We start from the raw sequence: 19,094 nt of genomic DNA on the forward strand, positions 1-19,094 counted from the left end.
TTGGGTGCTTTTGTTGTCCATTGTTGAGTCCTCTCCGTGACCTTAGCCAGTGTCGTGCCCCTGGTTCTTTCTTCGGAATCTGTAGCAGCTCATGGCACATGTCCTCTTTCAGGCAACTGCTCTCAGATGAGGTCAATCTATTCTCCAAGAGGATATTAGCAATGTATTCAGAGATTCTCATTTACTACAATTCATGGGGAGAACGGGGTGCAACTGATATCCAGAGTGTCAACATCCCATAATGTTTCGGGAGCACAGTTTGTCCTCCTGCAATGAATTACTCCAGCTGAAATGTTGATATCACTAAGGTTTGAGATTGCTTGACAGGAAGGGTATTCGTTCTGCACATAGTAGGATGTCAGCAACCCAATCATGAAGAACAAGGTTGGGGGAACGCCCTTCAATATACATATTTCTACTTCTCTCCGATTCTTTGCAGATGACTGTGACCATGTACAAAGCTGTGCTTGACTAAGTAATGAGATATGACTTAGTCAGGATAAATATCTTGATTTGTTTTTCTTCCCAGTAATTTTTTTTTGGAAAGGCTCCATTTGAATTTTTACAGAATCCAAATTTCCAGCCTTAAGTTTTCTATCTATTTGCATTGGAAATATTTTTATTTCTAAAAATGTCACTGAACTCTAAAATTACTAGGGTTAATATCATCTTGTGAAAATGGTACATAGCTTTGCATGGATATTTGATGCAAAATTAAGCATGTAGGCTTAGTGATGTTATTATTTTTAATATCGCTGTGAGTCAACAAAAATAAGTAATCTAGTCAATTTTACTGTCAACAGTGACCCTAATGATGGTTGACTTTAGTTTTACATTGGCCAGTTAAACACTCAAAAAAACTCCAGACGACCCTGTATTGAAATTCCTTTTCTCACTTCCGCCTGATCTGCAGGCTTCTGCACACCTTAAGCAGTGGCTTTGAGGCATTTGTATTTCCAAATGAATGCCCCAAGTTCTGGCTTGTCTCTAATTATTTTGGGCGTCACTCTTTAGATCAGATACCCATACCTTGAACATCTAGTCAGCTCTTGTCCAAATCCCAGCATTTCATCAACCTGCCCCAAGCCAACCCCTCCTAATCAAACTTCCAGGTGGCAGCATCTTCTCACGGTCTCCTGCAGCCAGCAATGTTCTAGGTATCTTTAAAGGCCACTTTTTATACTTGACCTCCTTACCAAATCCAAATCCAAATCCACATCCTCACAACTCAGATACACTGCTTCTGGCTTAGCTTTTTTCCTTCCAAATCACATTGCACCAGCCTTTGCTTGTGAAAAATGGAAGTCCATTTTAAAGAGCTGGAACGAGATGCTGCTGTAGATTTCCCTGCTCCTGGGTCAAGGCATAGACGCTGGTACAAGTGCAGTCCCAGGGGACAAGGATCCACCCAATACTGCCAGAACCTAATAACATTGTCCATGTAGTGCTGGCCCTACAGATAGGAATGATGCAAGGTGGGGGGTATCATTTGTTTTAATGGGATTCCTGTGCGTGTGTGTGCGTGTGTGTGTGTGTGTGTGTGTGTGTGTGTGTGTGTGTGCGCGCGCGCCGCGCGCGCGCGCGCGCACACATCTCTGCATCTATGTGAATTCCTGTGCTCTTCCTATGCCTCTTTTTTTTTTGTTTGTTTGGTTGTTTTGTCCTATTCTGATTTGTTTGTTTTGTTTTGCCTTATTGTAGTTTATTTTACGATTATTCTTTAGATTGACTGTTTATTTCCTAAGGAGAGACTGAAAAAATGTGGAAATGGATGGGAGAGGAGGTGGGGAAGAACCGCACAGAGAGGGGGAGGAGGAACCATAATAAGAATATATTACATAAATGATCTGTTTCCAATAAAAAATATAAAAAATATTTGAGAGGACCACCAAGGCAGGCAATATATAGCAGGATTAGATTCCCTACAAGTCAGGTTAAGAGTCCATTGCATGAAGTTGTGGGGTAAAGCCAAAGTTGTAGTGAAGACCCCAGGGTGTTGGAGATGCCAGGGCTGGAGAATGTTGGAGGCAAACTGCAAGCATGGAGGTAAAGCCAACCCCCAAAGAGCTGTGTGTGCTACACAGCAGAGCTGGAGCAGTGGAGATACTCAAGCCCTGGGGAGGCCAGCTGACTCTATCAGGAGTTCAGGGGCCGGGCATGGAGCTGCAGGATGTGATGGTTTCCTCGTTGGGTTTGGGTCTGATCATTCTTTACTATGCCCAAATTCCTTTCTTTTGGAACAATAGTGTTGGAGAATGTGTAATTGTATGTGGGAAATATATAGGGTTTTTTTTTTTTTTAATATCTTTGCCATAGTGAAGAGAATTTTTTGAAGCTCTGAATAGAGTTAGATTTTGGGTTTTGAAAAAAGTGTTGGGACTGTTAACATTTTAAATGCACTTTGAGGTGAAAATGAAACCTGGGAGGCAGAGATGGAATGTTAAAATTCAAAGTGATGCATTGGGTGTTATTGACAAGGAGTGGAGTTATTCATCTTGATTGTCAAGTTTATGCGATTTATGGTCAATATTTATGGTCACAAATCTCTGGGAAGATCTGTGAGGGATTTTCTAGATTATGTTCACTAGGTGAAAGACCCACCTCAAATGTGGATGCTGGCACCGTTCCATGGATCCTGGACTACATAAGGAGGATGAAGTTAGCTGAGCACAAACATTCCTCACTCTCTGTTTCCTGGCTGTGGATGCAACTGGTGGCCTCCTGCTTGAACTGTAAGTCACAGTAACCCCTTCCTTAAGTTGGGTTGGGCAGGTATTTTTATCATAGCAATGAAGCAAGCAACTGTTAATACTACAAGATGGCAGGAAGGTGCAAAGAGTGGTCAGGGACAGGGATGGTGAGTATGTTAAAAATATTCATGAAATTCTCAAAAATGAATAATATATTGCAAAAATAATAATACAAAGCCCAAGCCAAGCCCTCTAAACTCTGTAGAAGAGTAAGCTACACGGCCTCTTTTTTTAGTTCTAATCCTCACATGCTGTAAGCATGTAACTTATTTTGTGTGTTCTATTATCATTATGTGTTTATTGCCTTTGTAGTTCATAAGCTAAAATTATGAAAAGTGAAGCTTCTATATAAGCTTTATCTTCATCTTCCAGTTTGACTGTTAACTTCTCCCGCACCCTTCGTCACAAAGTAAAAAAATCAAATTCTTTGTGTACTCCTCAGTTCTAATGTGGTAGCAACCAGGCGCTTATGGTGTAAATCTGCGTCTCTACTTTCTCAGAGGTAGCTCATTTAGCTATACAAGCTTTCAGTATACATTTTTTTCGTGGATGAGCAAATAATGTCAGTAAAACTATTGATAGTAAATGATCATTTAATGGAAACTTTATTTTGCTTGATATTCCTCAAGCTTGAAATGCTGGGTCTGCTCTCACCCATTGCTTCATCCTTGATGAAATATTGATATCAAATGCCCGTGATCTAAGCGCATGGCCTGGATTTCAGGGTCTGAATGAATCTTTGCTGTGAACAACTCAGGTGTTCGGTCTGTTCCAAATACAGATGTAGGGTTAGGTAATGCTCCTGCTCCAGACAGTGGTCATCAGAAAAGGCAGGGGAAAAAAGGCAGGGATGAAATGGGAATCAAGAAAATAGGTTACAATTCAACATGGGTACTTGATGTGGCAGTGTGCCAGCTGGGAGATGCTGGTGAGAGAGGAGGGCTTGTGAGAGGCAGAGCGGCCACCTGGTCCAGCGGAAAGGAAGGACTGAGGTTATAGAGGCAGAATTAACCCAAGGTGGCTGGTTGGCAGCTTGGACCACACGGGAGGCAGTACTGGGTGTGTCTCAAGCAAACCCTCTAGATCAGTTAGAACACAACGCCTCCAGCTCCAGGCATCTTTGACTGACATGCTATCACAGGGACCTTAAATTAGTTTACTCATTTTATCCAAACACACACCATTGGGGGCCTTCGGGGGCAATCTCAGACTATGCAGTAGGAAAACAAAAGAGAAGAACTAGAGCAGCAGATGCCAAAGGGCAGGCACCAGGTATCAAGTGTCCTGAAGATACGTTTTTAAATAGAGTGTATAGGAAGGCGTCTAAAAATCAGAACAACGTGACTAGTATGGCACCAGGTATCAAGTGTCCTGAAGATACGTTTTTAAATAGAGTGTATAGGAAGGCGTCTAAAAGTCAGAACAATGTGGCTAGTGTTAATAAGATACTAGATTAAAAAAAAAAAACATATGAGACACACAGCATGTGTCTATTGATATGAAGGAAGCTGGGATTTTCTTTTGTGGGTTCTTAGTTTCATTAATACAAGAATTAAAAATTCACTCAGAAGGAAACTCAATGACATTAGAGTTTGAGAGACAACTAAGCAGGCAAACTAGGTGAAAATCTTGGCAGCTGCTAGAAGGGAAGAGGTAGATGGAGGGAAAGTTCTTAAGTTAAACATGGAGGTTGGTAAGTAACTACAGAAAGGGAGGTTGAGACTTCAGAGAAACAGCGAGCAAGTCCAGAGTACCCACCCAGGAAGCATTGCTAGGCTTCTGAGTCCTCAGGGAAGCATGCTAGGCTTCTGGGTCCTCAGGGAAGCATGCTAGGCTTCTGAGTCCTCAGGGAAGCATGCTAGGCTTCTGAGTCCTCAGGGAAGCATGCTAGGCTTCTGAGTCCTCAGGGAAGCATGCTAGGCTTCTGAGTGCTCAGGGAAGCATGCTAGGATTCTGAGTCCTCAGGGAAGCATGCTAGGCTTCTGGGTCCTCAGGGAAGCATGCTAGGCTTCTGAGTGCCTGGGGAAGCATGCTAGGGTTCTGAGTGCCTGGGGAAGCATGCTAGGCTTCTGAGTGCCTGGGGAAGCATGCTAGGCTTCTGAGAACCCAGAGAAGCATGCTAGGCTTCTGAGAACCCAGGGAAGCATGCTAGGCTTCTGAGTGCCTGGGGAAGCATGCTAGGGTTCTGGCTGGAATCCAAGTAAGGATAGCAAGGAGGACAATTTCTTCTTCAGTGGGAGGTTTAAGTCTATTACCTCATGAAGGGCCTCTGCCAAGGACATTTCCAGAGGTTTCCTGGTTAGCTCCCTGGTCCTAAAACTGCCTAACCAGTTTCTGCCCACTGCTCTGGTTATGATCTTAGGTCCCATGATCATCCCTCAGGCCTGACAGTCAACAAGACTGGAGATCCTAAACTCTTTTCTGACCCCAACTACAGCCCATTTCCTAAATGATTTGGGGATCTCAGTTCTTGAAAATGAGAGGCTGTGAGGTTAGAGGCCATGCAGCTGCCAGGCAGGCGTTCATTTAGGAGGAGAGATAATGGGGAACCAGGAACCCAGCCCTCCCTTCTGGAATTCCTGGCCTCTAGAAAGACAAGGATCAAAGCTCCTCACTACCCAGGTCCCTGCCTGTTCTCCGAAGACAGAGGCTTAGTGGGAAACTCTCTAGGAACTGCCAACGCTGCTCTTTTGTGGTTTTGTTTGCTTGGGGGTTTTTTCTGTTTGTGTTTGTGTTTGTGTTTGTGTTTGTGTTTTGTTTTGTTTTGTTTTGTTTTGTTTTGTTTTATCAGCTGCTTTGCCCCTGACCACCGAGCACAGATTTCTTCACGAGCAATGCTCCTACCAAGAGAGGCCTCTGCTCAGGGCTCTGCTTCTGGCTCTAGGCAGGATGCCAACAATACTCCCTGCACCTCTCAGGAATTGCTGTTTCTCTTCCTTAAGACCTCCCTTCCACTTCCTCACCTGCAAAACAGGTACTTGCTTCTACCCTGTCCCCCAGAAAGAACTTTTAAAGTAGCAGCTCTTCAAACACTCTCTGCCAGAGACTTCTTTGCCTTTGGCCTTCACCATTTCTAGCTATGGACACTACCTCTCTTTAGATTTGTTTCTGGGGCTTCCTGGAAGTACCCTGTTCCTGCTCCTTGACACTGGAATCTGTCACTGGAGCCATTTCTGAGTTGTAGGTCTCCTGAACACTGGGAACTGTTGGCCAATTGTCTTTGAGTGTGGCCAGCCCAGACAGTCCTTTTCTGTACAGATAGTTAAAGAGCTGGCTTCTCCAGGTCCTGGAAGACGGTGTAAAGGCACAGTGATTCTGTGCCCTTCAAGTGTGGATGAGAACAAAGCAAACAGAAAAGAAGAGATAGAGAGCTGGGAGAGCACATTCAAATAAAGTAAGGCAAATCATGGATGGGCTCTTTGCAATTCTTCTCTTCAGGAACAACAGATGCCTGCATATGCATATAAGACTCCAGCTGAGTCTCTGATAATTGGACTTGTACTGTTGTAGCCTTCAAGTATGACAATGTAACCTGCCTGGCTGCCAGAAGTGGGCATATACTAATGAGACACCTTAGCTATCAGACCATTAAAATAATGGGCCTAGAGAATTTAGAATTCCATCAAGAGCCTCCTTCCTCCTTCTAGGGGAAGAAAAGACTTGCTTGCTCTAGGGGCAGGCAGGGTTGGGGGATGAATCTGTAGCCAGTGGAGCATTTTTACCACCTGTGAGAAAAGATTTGCAATTTGTCAGACGATGTTTCAGGAAAGACTAGCCTTGCAGGGAGGTCTGGCCTGAGACAATGGTGGCCACCCCACCGAGTGCAAACGATGGGCTGATTAAAACATGACTTTTCTCAAAAACAAAAGGATTGTTTTGAGGATTAAATTATGGAGGATCTCTAATTGCCAGGGCACAATAGTCAGGTGACTGTTTGTAAAGGAAAGTGTGTAGCAAGAATGATATTGGGGTGTTCATATTTTTACAACATGGGCTGTCATGTATTTTGTTTTAGCTAAGAAAACCCCTCCCCCCTTTTTTCCCCATGCATGAAGTTTCAAATTGGAACCCAACAAAGAAGACTTAAAAGCAGATTGGTCCAGAGGTTGACTGCCTATGCTGTACGGTCATACATGAAGGCAACTGTGCCCCAATAAACCAGTTTTGACCATTGGTCGTCAATAAGCACATTAAAAGAGCTAAATTAATAGTGAAAAGCAGGAAGGGGAGGTTTATTCAACATTGGGAAGGGGAAAGAAGAGATTCAACTACCCCTCAAGTCTATTTTCAAAGCACTAACTTGAGGGTACCAATTCTCCTCACACAAAAAAAAAATGAATTTATTCATAGATTGGGATTTTAAGGGCCACAGCTAACCAAATCCCAACAGAGATTTAAAAATCAATAAATATAACATCATACTCACATAAGGTAGAGAGGAAAATAGAGTGAGACAAAAGTATTATAGGGGCATAAACATTTTAAACACCTTTCTTCAAAAGAAATATAAAATGGCTCTGAATGGAAAACCCAACAGTCTAGGTTATAATTATATGGCAATGCTTGCAGAAACCTTTTGCACCAGACTTATTACTCCCCATTCCATATTCAGTGCAGTTGATGGGTACCAACAAGGCTTTGGTATATTCAGTTCATTCTCACTGGGTCTGAATAGTGGAGAAGAAGCACTTATGCCACTGTTGAGGAAGAGAACAGTTACACTTTGATCGAGGAAAAGACACAGCGGATTACTTAATGAGTTTAGGAGAAATTGTACTGACATCCACAACAGAGAAGCTGGAACTGGCAATAATGGAAAGTTAGGTGGGCTTTAAAAGGAATTGGTATGCAAGAGGGAAATGGAGATGCTTAACTAACCACTGTCTACCTGAGGTGGTCCCTTAGTGCCATGTTATTAGAGGCTGTGCCACGGTACAAAAACTTAACATTGAGGTCAGTGCGCAATTGTTACATTCAAAGTCTCGATATTATGGCTCTTAGATGAAAATTTACAAAGTCTTTTTTTTTTTTTCAAAAGTAAGAAAACACTTTTCCTGCTTTATTTTGGTTTGTTGTATTGTTTGGGTGAGGGGCTATGTTGTTACCTAACAGTTAAAGATAGTCTTGGACTTCATCCCGATCTTTTCATTTTTAGAGGGTTTCATTCCAAGATAACACCAATAGATTTGAATTAATATTCTATGATATTATCCATGTCCCTCAATAAGGTTTCGATGGCCTACCTGGGCCATGTGCCATGGGCAGTCATGTCCACCATGGGCAGTCACTGGTCCCAAATTCAAATTGTTTGCAAATGGGGCCTTCCTACCTCATATGAATCAGTATGTGCAGCCTGTTCTACATAGAGTAGAAAGAAAGATGACTTGGATGATGTTCAGTATGGTCAACTCTCCTTTCATCCCTCTATAATTTTCATTCATTTACAGAAATCAAAAATGGCAGCTTTGCTATTAGCACTCTGTCTTCCATGTGTTCTAATCACAATCCACTCTTCTCAATCTGCTGCAACTGTCCATGTTTCCTGGATGTCCCTTGAGTACTCCAGGAAGCTTACAGCATAGAGCTTTTCCCCATTTGTTTCCCACATGTGTCCCCAGGCTCAGTGTCCATCACAGTTCTAGAGAGGGTTTCTTTGGTTACCACATTTGATAAGGGAGGCTCTCTCCCTGTGTGCTTGCTTGTTAGATTCTTTGCTTATTTTTTTAAGTGTCTTAGGGTTTTTATTGCCATGAAGAGATACCGTGACCATAGCAACTCTTATAAAGGAAAACCATTAACTAGGTGGCTTACAGATCAGTTCAGAGGTTCAGTCCATTATCATTGTGGTAGGACATGGAAGCATGCAGTCAGACATGGTGCTGGAGAAGTAGCTGAGAGTTCTACATCTTGCACAGCCAAGAGGAAGTGGTCTGTCTCACTGGGTGTGGCTTGAGCATATATGAGACCTCAAAGCCCACTTCAACAGTGGCACACTTCTCCAACAAGACCACACCTACTCCAAAAAGGCCACACCTCTTAGTGCATCTCTCTTTGGGGGCTGTCTTTTTTTGAATCACCAGAACATGTTACTGAAAATAATCCCATAAATAGATGCTTTATTGATTTACTCAGTTCCCCTGTATCTGTCATTCTGATACCACAGAGTTGTAATAGTTTCAATGAGATGCTCCCCATACTCTCAGGCATTTCAATACAGTTGGTGGCCCTGTTCAGGACACTTAAGAGGTGTGGCCTTGCTAGAGGAAGTATATTACGGGGCAGGCTTTGAGAGTTAATAGACTCATGTCATTTCTAGTGTGTTCTCTCTGCTTTGTGCTGCATTTGAAGATGTGAGCCATCAGCTTCTGCCCCAGTCTCCATGCCTGCCTACCATGATGGTTGTAGATTCTTGTCCTTATGGAGCTGTAAGTCCAAATAAACCCAGCAAAGTGCCTCGGTAATGCTTTATCGCAGCAACGTCCTGCAACACACAGGAAGTCATTCCAGCACTACATCAGGGGTAAATGCTTGGTGAATATTTAGTGAAGTGTTTCTTGAGGGTATCAACCAATGCGTGAATACATATCCAACTTCTTAATCTTTTTTATTCATTTTACATACCAACCACAGATCCCCCTCTCATCCCTCCTCTCACCCACCTCCCACATTCTTCCCTAATCCCCTCCTCCAGCAGGGTAAGTTCTCCCATGGAGAGACAACTAAGCCTGGTAAATTCAGTTGAGGCAGGACCAATCCCCTTTCCACTTTATCAGGGTTGAGCAAGGTGTCCAACCATAGGTAATGGGATCCAGAAAGCCAGCTCATGCACCTTGGATAGATCCTGATCACACTCGCAGGGGGTTGCTCAAACAGACCCAGCTACACAACTGTCTCCCATGTACAGATGGTCTAGTCCAGACCCATGCTGGTTCCACAGCTGTCAGTCTAAAGTCTGAATCAGCTTAATTCAGTTATCTCTGTAGATTTCCCATCATGATCTTGTCTCCCCTTGCTCATATAATCCCTCTTCCCACTGTTTGACTAGACTCTGCAAGCTGGCCAGTGCTTGGTTATGGATCTCTGCATCTGCTTCCATCTTCCATCAGTTACTGAATGAAGGCTCTATGATGACATTTAGGGTATTCACCAATAGTTCAGGCACACTCACCATTGTTGCTAGTAGTCTAATCTGGGGTTGTCCTTGTAGATTCCTGGGAATTTCCCTAGCAACAGATTTCTCCTTTATCCCACAATGTCTCCCTCTATCAAGATATCTCTTTCCTTGCTCTCCACTTCATCCCTCCCCCAGGTCAACCATCCTGTTCCCTCATGTTCTTATCCCACATCCCCTACTCTCTATTCCTCCCTCTCACTTCCAGTTTATTCATCAATATTTCCTCTGTTTTCTCATCCCAAGGTGATCTGTACACCCCTCTTAGTGTCCTCCTTGTTTTCTAGGTCTTCTGGAGCTATGGGTTGTAATCTGATTATCCTTTGCTTTACATCTAGTATCCACTTATGAGTGAGTACATACCATGTTTGTCTTTCTGAGTCTGGGTTACCTCACTCAGCATGATATTTTCTGGTTCCATCCATTTGCCTCCAAATTTCATGATGTCCTTGATTTTTACAGTTGAGTAATACTCCATGGTGTATATGTACCACATTTTCTTAATCCATTCTTTGGTTGAGGGCTATGCTGCCATGAACATAGTTGAGCAATTGTCGTTGTGGTATGCTTGAACATTTCTTGTGTATATGCCCAAGAGTGGTATCATTGGGTCTTGAGTTAGATTGATTACCAATTTTCTGAGAAACTGCCATACTGATTTCCAAAGTGGCTGTATAAGTTTGCACTCCCACCAACTGGGGAGGAGTGTTCCCCTTGTTTCACATCCTCTCCAACATTGACTGTCATCAGTGTTTTTGATCTCAGTCATTCTGACAGGTGCAAGATGGTATCTCAGAGTCAGGTTGATTTGCATTTTCCTGATGACTAAGGATGTTGAGCAATTCCTTAAATGTCTTTTGGCCATTTGGGATTCTTCTGTTGAGAATTCTCTGTTTAGATCTGTAGCCCATTTTTAATTTAGGTTGTTTAGTATTTTGCTGTCTAGTTTCTTGAGTTCTTTATATATTTTGGAGGTCAGCCCTCTGTCAGATGTGGGGTTGATGAAGATCTTTTCCCATTCTGTAGGCTGTCATTTTGTCTTATTTACTGTGTCCTTTGCTTTATAGAAGCTTCTCAGTTTCAGGAGGTGCCATTTATTAAATGTTGCTTTTAGCGTCTGTGCTACTGGTGTTATATTTAGGAAGTGGTCTTCTGTGCCAATGCTTTCTAGGCTACTTCCTACTTTCTCTACTCTCAGGTTCAGTGTAGCTTGATTTATGTTGAGATCTTTGATCTACTTGGACTTAAGTTTTGTGCACAGTGACAGATATGGATCTATTTGCAATCTTCTACATGTTGATCATCCAGTTATGCCATCACCATTTGTTGAAGATACTTTCTTTTTTTTTTTTTCCTTTGTACAGTTTTGGCTTCTTTGTCAAAAATTGGGTGTTCATAGGTATGTGGATTAATGTCAGGATCTTCATTTAGATTCCACTGGTCCACATGTCAGTTTTTATGCCAATACCAAGCTTCTTTTATTACTATAGCTCTATAGTATAGCTTGAGATCAGAGATGGTGATGCCTCTAGAAGTTGCTTTATTATACAGGATTCTTTTAGCTATTCTAGGTTTTCTGTTTTTCCATATGAAGTCAAGTATTGTCTTTTTGAGGTCTGTGAAGAATTGTGTTGGGATTTTGATGGGGATTTCATTGAATCTGTAGATTGCTGTTGGTAAGATTGCCATTTTTTTTTTTGTTTTTGGTTTTTTGTTTTGTTTTGTTTTGTTTTGTTTTTCAGACGGTTTTTGTGTGCTTTGCGCTTTCTGGAATTCGCTTTGGAGACCAGCTGGCCTCCACTCAAGAGATCGTGCTCTGCTTCGAGTGCTGGATTAAGGGTGCGCCACCGCCGGCTAAGATTGCCATTTTTACTATGTTGATTGTACCTATCCATGAACATGGAGATCTTCCATTTTCTGATATCCTCTTCAATTTCTTTCTTCATGGATTTAAAGTTCTTGTCATACAGGTCTTTCACTTGTTTGGTTAGAGTTACCCCAAGGTATTTTACATTATTTGTGGCTATTGTAAAGGGTAATGTTTCTCTGATTTCTTTCTTGGCCCATTTATCATTTGTGCATAGGAGGGCCACTGGTATTTTTGAGTTAATCTTGTATCCTGCAAAATTACTGAAGATGTTTATCAGTTGTAGGAGTTTCCTGGTAGAATTTTTGGGGTCACTTATGTAGACTATCCTATCATCTGCAAACAGCAAAAGTTTGACTTCTTCCTTTCCAATTTATATCCCTTTGATCTCCTTTTTGTTGTCTAATTGCTCTGGCTAGAACTTTGAGTACTATATTGAATAGATATGGGAGAACGGACAGCCTTGTCTTGTTCCTGATTTTAATGGAATTGCTTTGAGTTTCTCTCCATTTAATTTGATGTTGGCTTTTGGTTTGCTATAAATTGCCTTTATTATGTTTAGGTATGTTCCTTGTTTTCCTGATCTCTGCAGGACCTTTATCATCAAGGGTGTTGGATTTTGTCAAAGGCTTTTTCAGTATCTGATGAGATGACCATGTGGTTTTTTTTCAGTTTGTTTATATGATGAATTACATTGACAGATTTTCACATATTATCCATTCCTGCATCTCTGGGATGAAGATTACTTGATTATGATGGATGATTTTTTGATGTGTTCTTGAACTCTGTTAGCGAGTATTTTACTGAGTATTTTTACATCAGTGTTCTTGAGGGAGACTGGTCTGCAATTCTCTTTCCTTGTTGCATCTTTGTGTGGTTTGGGTATCAAGGTAACTGTAACCTCATAGAAAGAGTTTGGCAATGTTCCTTCTGTTTCTATTGAGTGGAACAATTTAAAGAGTATTGGTATTAGCTCTTCTTTGAAATTCTGGTAGAATTCTGCACTGAAACCATCTGGCCCTGGGCTGCTTTTGATTGGAAGACTTTTAATGACTGCTTCTATTTCCATAGAAGTTATAGGTATATTTAAATTGTTCATCAGGTCTTGATTTAATTTAGGTATGTGGTACCTATCCAGAAAATTGTCCATTTCTTTTAGATTTTCCAATTTTGTGGAGTACAGCTTTTTGAAGCATGACCTGATGGTTCTCTGGATTTCTTCATTGTCAGTTGTTATATGTAGATGAATTGCTAAACAGTTTTACTAAATAAAAATCTGGAGCCAGATATCAGGGTTAAAATCTGAGAGATCAAAGGAATAGGAAAAGTTTCAAGCCAACATCACCTTACGAACCCTCAGCTTTCAGAGAGAGCTACTTCCTGTATACCCACACCTATATGCCATTCTGTTCTGCTATCTTAGCCCAGCTACATCACTTCCTCTTCCTGCCCAGCTATATCACTTCCTGTCTGTCTGTACAGATCTCCAGACCTCCATGGTTAACTAGTGTTGAAATTTAAGGCGTGTGCCACCATGCTTGGCTCTGTTGCCAAGTGTGTCTTTGAACTCACAGAGATCCAGATGATACTCTGTCTTCCAAATTCCAGGATTAAAGGTGTGTGCTACCATTCCCTGACCTCTACGATTTAATATAGTGGCTGGCTTTTTCCTCTGATTCTCAGATAAATTTTATTGGGGGAGACACAGATAAAATATCACCACATTTCCCCTTTTTTTGTCTAAAATAAAAAAATTATAACTGTAAATGTAAGAAAAACCATATACAATAAGTACAACAACTATATACAATATATATAAGCAATAAATGCATCAACAAAGTCTCTAGGCCTATAGGCTGAAGAAGGATGCCCCAATGTTGTTCCCAGGCAGGAAATCCAAACAAACAGACAGGAAGAGAAAGGAGAGGCAGGAGATACACCAGCCTGCTTTCCAAGGAACAACATGCCAGCAGACCAGTAAACCACGGAACATGTAGCAAAGCATACATTAATAGAAATTGGTTAATTTAAGATATAAGAGCTAGCTAACAAGAAGCTTGAGCCATAGGGCATCCAGTTTGCAAATAATATAAGCCTCTGTGTGTTTACTTGGGACTAAGCAGCTTTGGGATGCAAGTGGGAGAAATTTGTCCTGGCTGTGGGTCTGGTGAGACACAGGAAAACTTCAAACTACAGTTATTTCTCCCCTTTCATTTCTGAATTTGGCTATTCTCTCTCTGCCTTTTAGTTAGTTTGGATAAGGGTTTGTCTATCTTGTTGATTTTCACAAAAAATCAACTCTTTGTTTCATTGATTCTTTATGTTATTCTCTTTGTTTCTATTTTTTGATTTAAGCCCTCAATTTGATTATTTCCTGGCATCTACTCTTCCTGGGCAAGTTTGCTTCTTTTTGTTCTAGAGCTTTCAAGTGTGCTGTTAAGTTTCTAGTGTGAGATTTCTCCAATTCTTTATGTAGGTATTTAGCACTATGAACTGTCCTCTTAATACTGCTTTCATAATGTCCCATAAGTTTGAGTATGCTATACATTAATTTTCATTGGATTCTAGGAAGTCTTTAATTTCTTTCTTTATTTCTTCCTTGACCCAGTAGTGATTCAACTGAGCATTGTTCAGTTTTCATGAGTTTGTAGGCTCTCTGTAATTTATGTTGTTGAATTCTAACTTTAAGGCATGGTGATCTGATAAAATACAGGAGGTTATTCTAATTTTTTATGTATCTGTTGAGATTTGCTTGTGACCTAGTATGTGTTCAATATTAAAGAAGGTTCCATGGGGTGCTGAGAAGACGGTATATTCTCTTGTGTTTGGGTGGAATGCTTTTTAGATGTCTATTAAGTCCATTTGAGTCATAACATTTGTTAGGTCCCTTATTTCTCTGTTAACATTCGATCTGGCAGATTTGTCAAGTGGTGAGAATGGGGTGTGGAAGTTTCCCACTATTAGTGTGTGGGGTTTGGTGTGCGATTTAAGCTTTAGTGATGTTTCTTTTACATATGTGGGTGCCCTTGTATTTGGGGCATAAATGTTCAGAATTGAAACTTCCTCTTGATGAATTTTTCCTGTGATGAATATGAAATGCCCTTCTCAATCCCTTTTGATTAATTTTAGTTTGAAGTCTATTTGTTAGATATTAGGATAGCTATACCATCTTGCTTCTTAAGTCCATTTGACTGGAAAGACTTTTTTCACCGCTTTACTCTGAGGTAGTGTCTGTCTTTGAAGTTGAGGTGTGTTTCTTGGATGTAGCAGAAGAAGGGATTCTCTTTTTGTATCCATTATGTTAGCCTGTGTCTTTTTATAGGTGAATTGAGTCCATTGATATTAAGGGACATTAATGACCAGTGATTGTTAATTGCTGTTATATTTTGGTGGTAGTGTTGTGTGTTTCCCTTCTTTAGAATTTATTGGTGTGGGATTATCTACTGCCTGTGTTTTCATGGGTGCATCTAACTTCCTTGGGTTGGATTTTTCCTTCTAGTGCTTTCTGTAGGGCTGGATTTGTGGATAGGTATTGTTTAAATCTAGTTTTATCATGGGATTTTTTTTATTCTGTCTCTGGTGATTGAGAGTTTTGCTGAGTGTAATAGTCTGGGCTGGCATCCATGGTCTCTTAGTGTCTGCATAGCATCTGTCCAGGACCTTCTGGCTTTCAGAGTCTCCACTGAGAAGTCAGGTGTTATTCTGATGGGTCTGCCTTTATATGTTACTTGGCCTTTTTCCTTTGCAGCTCTTAATATTTTTCTTTATTCTGTATGTTTAGTGACTTGATTATTATATGGTGAGGGGACTTTCTTTTTGGATCTAGTCTATTTGGTATTCTGTAACCTTCTTGTATCTTCATAGGCATTTCCTTCTCTAGGTTGGGAAAGTTTTCTTCTATGCTTTTGTTGAATATATTTTCTGTGCCTTTGAGTTGGTATTCTTCACCTTCTTCTATCCCTATTATTCTTAGGTTTGGTCTTTCCATGGTGTCCCAAATTTCCTGGACATTTTGTGTTATTACTTTTTTGGCTTTAGTGTTTTCTTTGACCGATGAATCTATTTCCTCAATTATATCTTCAATGCCAAAGATTCTTTCTTCCATCTTTTGGATTCTGTTGGTTATGCTTGCATCTATAGTTCTTGTTTGTTTACTCAGATTTTCCATTTCCAGCCTTCCCTCAGTTTATATCTTCTTCATTGTTCCTATTTCAATTTTCAGGTCTTGAACTGTTTCCTTCACCTGTTTAATTGCTTTTTCTTGGTTTTCTTTAAGGAATTTATTGATTTCTTCTAATTTTTTATTTGTCTTTTCCTCAATTTCTTTAATGGAATTTTTCATTTCCTCTTTAAAGATCTCTATCATCTTCTTAAAGTCTTTTTTAAGGTTGTTTTCTTCTGCTTCTTCTATATTGGGATGTTCAGGTCTTGCTGATGTAGAACCACTAGGTTCTGGTGGTGTCATATTGCTCTTTATGTTGTTGAATGTATTCTTGCCCTGGCATCTACCCATCTCTTCCTCCAGTTGGTGCAAATGTTTTCTGTGTCTCAGGGAGACATTCTTGGTCCAGTCAGAACTGAAGGAGTCTGTGTCTCAGGAAGCAGCTGAAGTCTCAGAGGGTGGGTAGGTTTGCGGGGTGGATTGGGTCTTGTAGGTTACTGGATCTGGTGAGGGGGTCAGGCCTGCCTGCCTGCCTGCAAGAGTCCTGCCTGCTGGTCTGCAACTGGGGCTGTAATGAATGGGGTATGGGGGCACTGGTTGTGTCCATGGGCCTCAAGCTGGGGTGATCAGCTAGGAGCACAAAGACTTACCTCTTGATCTAATCGGAGCTGCCATATCCAACTTTTTAATAGGGCAATTTGCATAAGGTAAGGAGAAATAGAGTGGTCAAAGTCCTAGTTTCATCTGTATGACTATGCTAAAGAAATTATGACAAAAAGTAAGTTAGGAAAGGTAAAGGTTTATAGATTACAGCTTATACATTACAGTTCATTACTGAGGGAAGTCAGGGCAAGACTGGAAAGAATATAAAGCAGATCCACAGACAGTTTCCCCACCAAAAACATGCCCACAGACCAATATGATCTAGGCAATCCCTCACTCCAGGCTTTCCTCCCTGATGACTCTAGGATATAGGACTTAAACTCCCTAGGAAGTCAAGGACCATACAGGCTGAGTGTTCTTTTGCTAACTACTCCTGCTTCTCTTAGACACTGTCTAGAGGTCTGTCTAATGGACAACAATTGGAAACCCCCCATTCATTAATGTCAGAAAAACACATCTATACCTTCATCTTACCATTCACTTTACCATCTAATCTAGAGTTCCAGCTTCTGATACTTGAAAGATAGAAGAAATGAGTCATTTTCCCTCCAGGGTCACTGACACTGTTAATGAAATACGCATGTGAAAGCAGTTTCGGGTAATTATTATTACAGATATTTAAGCTAATTTTGTATTTGTGTATTTGCTTCCTTTTAAATAACTTTAATAGATAACTAACCTATAGAAAGAATTCAAAATATAGTAATATTTGATTGTTTTGTTTTCTTTGTCATAGAGGACCATGGACATCGAAGCATACTTTGAAAGAATTGGTTATCAGAATCCCAGGAACAAACTGGACTTGCAAACATTAACTGAAATCCTTCAGCATCAGATACGAGCTATTCCCTTTGAGAACTTGAACATCCATTGTGGAAAACCCATGGAGCTGAGCTTAGAGGCCGTCTTTGATCATGTTGTGAGGAAGAAGCGGGGTGGGTGGTGTCTCCAGTTAAACCATCTTCTCTACTGGGCTCTGACCATGATAGGTTTTGAGACCACAATGTTGGGAGGACGTGTTTATGTTTCCTCAGCCAGCAAATATAGCAACACCATGCTTCACCTTCTGCTACAGGTGACCCTCGGTGGCCAAAAGTATATTGTAGATGCTGCATTCCCATTTTCTTCCCAAATGTGGGAGCCTCTGGAATTGATTTCTGAAAGGATCAGCCTCAGGTGCCTGCCATCTTCCACTTGACAGAAGAGAATGGAACTTGGTACCTGGACCAAACTATGAGGCAACAATATGTTCCAAACCAAGAATTCATTGATTCTAACCTTCTTAATAAGAGCAACCACCGAAAAATCTACTCATTTACTCTTGACCCTCTGACGATTGAAGATTTCGAGACTGTGAGCGCATACTACCAGGTAGCTCCAACCTCTGTAATGGTAAATACATCTCTTTGCTCCCTGCAGACACAAGAAGGGGTTCATGGATTAATGGGCACCATTATTGCCCACAAGAAGTTCAATTATAAGGACAATGTTGATCTGGTAGAGTTGAAGACTCTGAAGGAAGAAGAAGTAGAAGAAGTGCTGAAGTGTATATTTGGTATTCACTTGGAGACAAAATTTGTGCCCAAACATGGTAGTGATATTTTAACTTTTTAGGGGGAAAGTTCCTCAGTGTTTCTATATGTACTTATTTTTTCATGATAAAAAAATCAAATTATGCAAATTAGGTGACAGATTAATAAACCCTGAATCAATACAAAGTTAATCAATGTCTGTCCCCTACATTTTATTAAGAAAACCCTAGACATCAAATTCCTTTTCCTATAAAATTACCCACTTCTGTAACTAAATGGCTTTTAGAGAAACATGCCATTTAAAATTTAATCACAATAAAAGTATTTTAGTGACGATATAGTTGTCATGATTTATACGATGAAACCCTCCACATTGACTCATTGCTGAGTTCACACAAAGGTTTTAATGCTAGTTAAATAAAGTGTATAGTGCACACACTATATTCACCTAGCAAAGATTCAAATTCGTTTTCACAAAATGCCTTTAAATGACTTAAGGGAGAAGCAGGGAAGAATGAGACACCGTGTTGGTCACAAGTAACTTTGAAAACAAGAATGACACCAGCAGAAAGTCCTGAGAGATGAGAAGCCAGGGACATGGCACAGCTGGTCATTTTTCTCACAATGGCTTTGGCTACCATAATTCTGCATTCATGAGGTTTCATATTTAGAATATTTTGCTTCAATTAAATAGATGGCATATAAAGCAGCAATTGTAAGTTATGGAACACATATCAGATGGAAAACAGTGAAAAGGATATTGTTGACTACTACAATAAAATCAGAGGTTTTAAAGGAGTGTCTGTATTCTGAGTTTAGGTGTTTTTCTACAGTTGTGTCTTCTACCTGTGCTCTGTCTTATCTGAAAACCACATTCTCAGGGTTCCTTCCATTCACTGTTATGAGAAATAAACACATCAATTCATTTGTATACAGCTGAGTTCACATA

At 40.7% G+C, this 19,094-nt stretch overlaps 1 protein-coding gene across 1 annotated transcript; it reads left to right on the plus strand.

Annotated features, from left to right (window-relative positions):
* Positions 1 to 1,898: 1,898 nt before the first annotated feature.
* LOC114703138 (arylamine N-acetyltransferase 3-like) lies at positions 1,899 to 18,418 on the plus strand. The gene is given in 3 exon segments (XM_028883877.2): positions 1,899 to 2,732; positions 17,350 to 17,770; positions 17,773 to 18,418. Coding segments are annotated over 2 exon segments (870 nt in total). The 5' UTR covers positions 1,899 to 2,732; positions 17,350 to 17,355; the 3' UTR covers positions 18,228 to 18,418.
* Positions 18,419 to 19,094: the final 676 nt, after the last annotated feature.

Source organism: Peromyscus leucopus, chromosome 17, assembly GCF_004664715.2.
Source record: "Peromyscus leucopus breed LL Stock chromosome 17, UCI_PerLeu_2.1, whole genome shotgun sequence".
NCBI lineage: Eukaryota > Metazoa > Chordata > Mammalia > Rodentia > Cricetidae > Peromyscus > Peromyscus leucopus.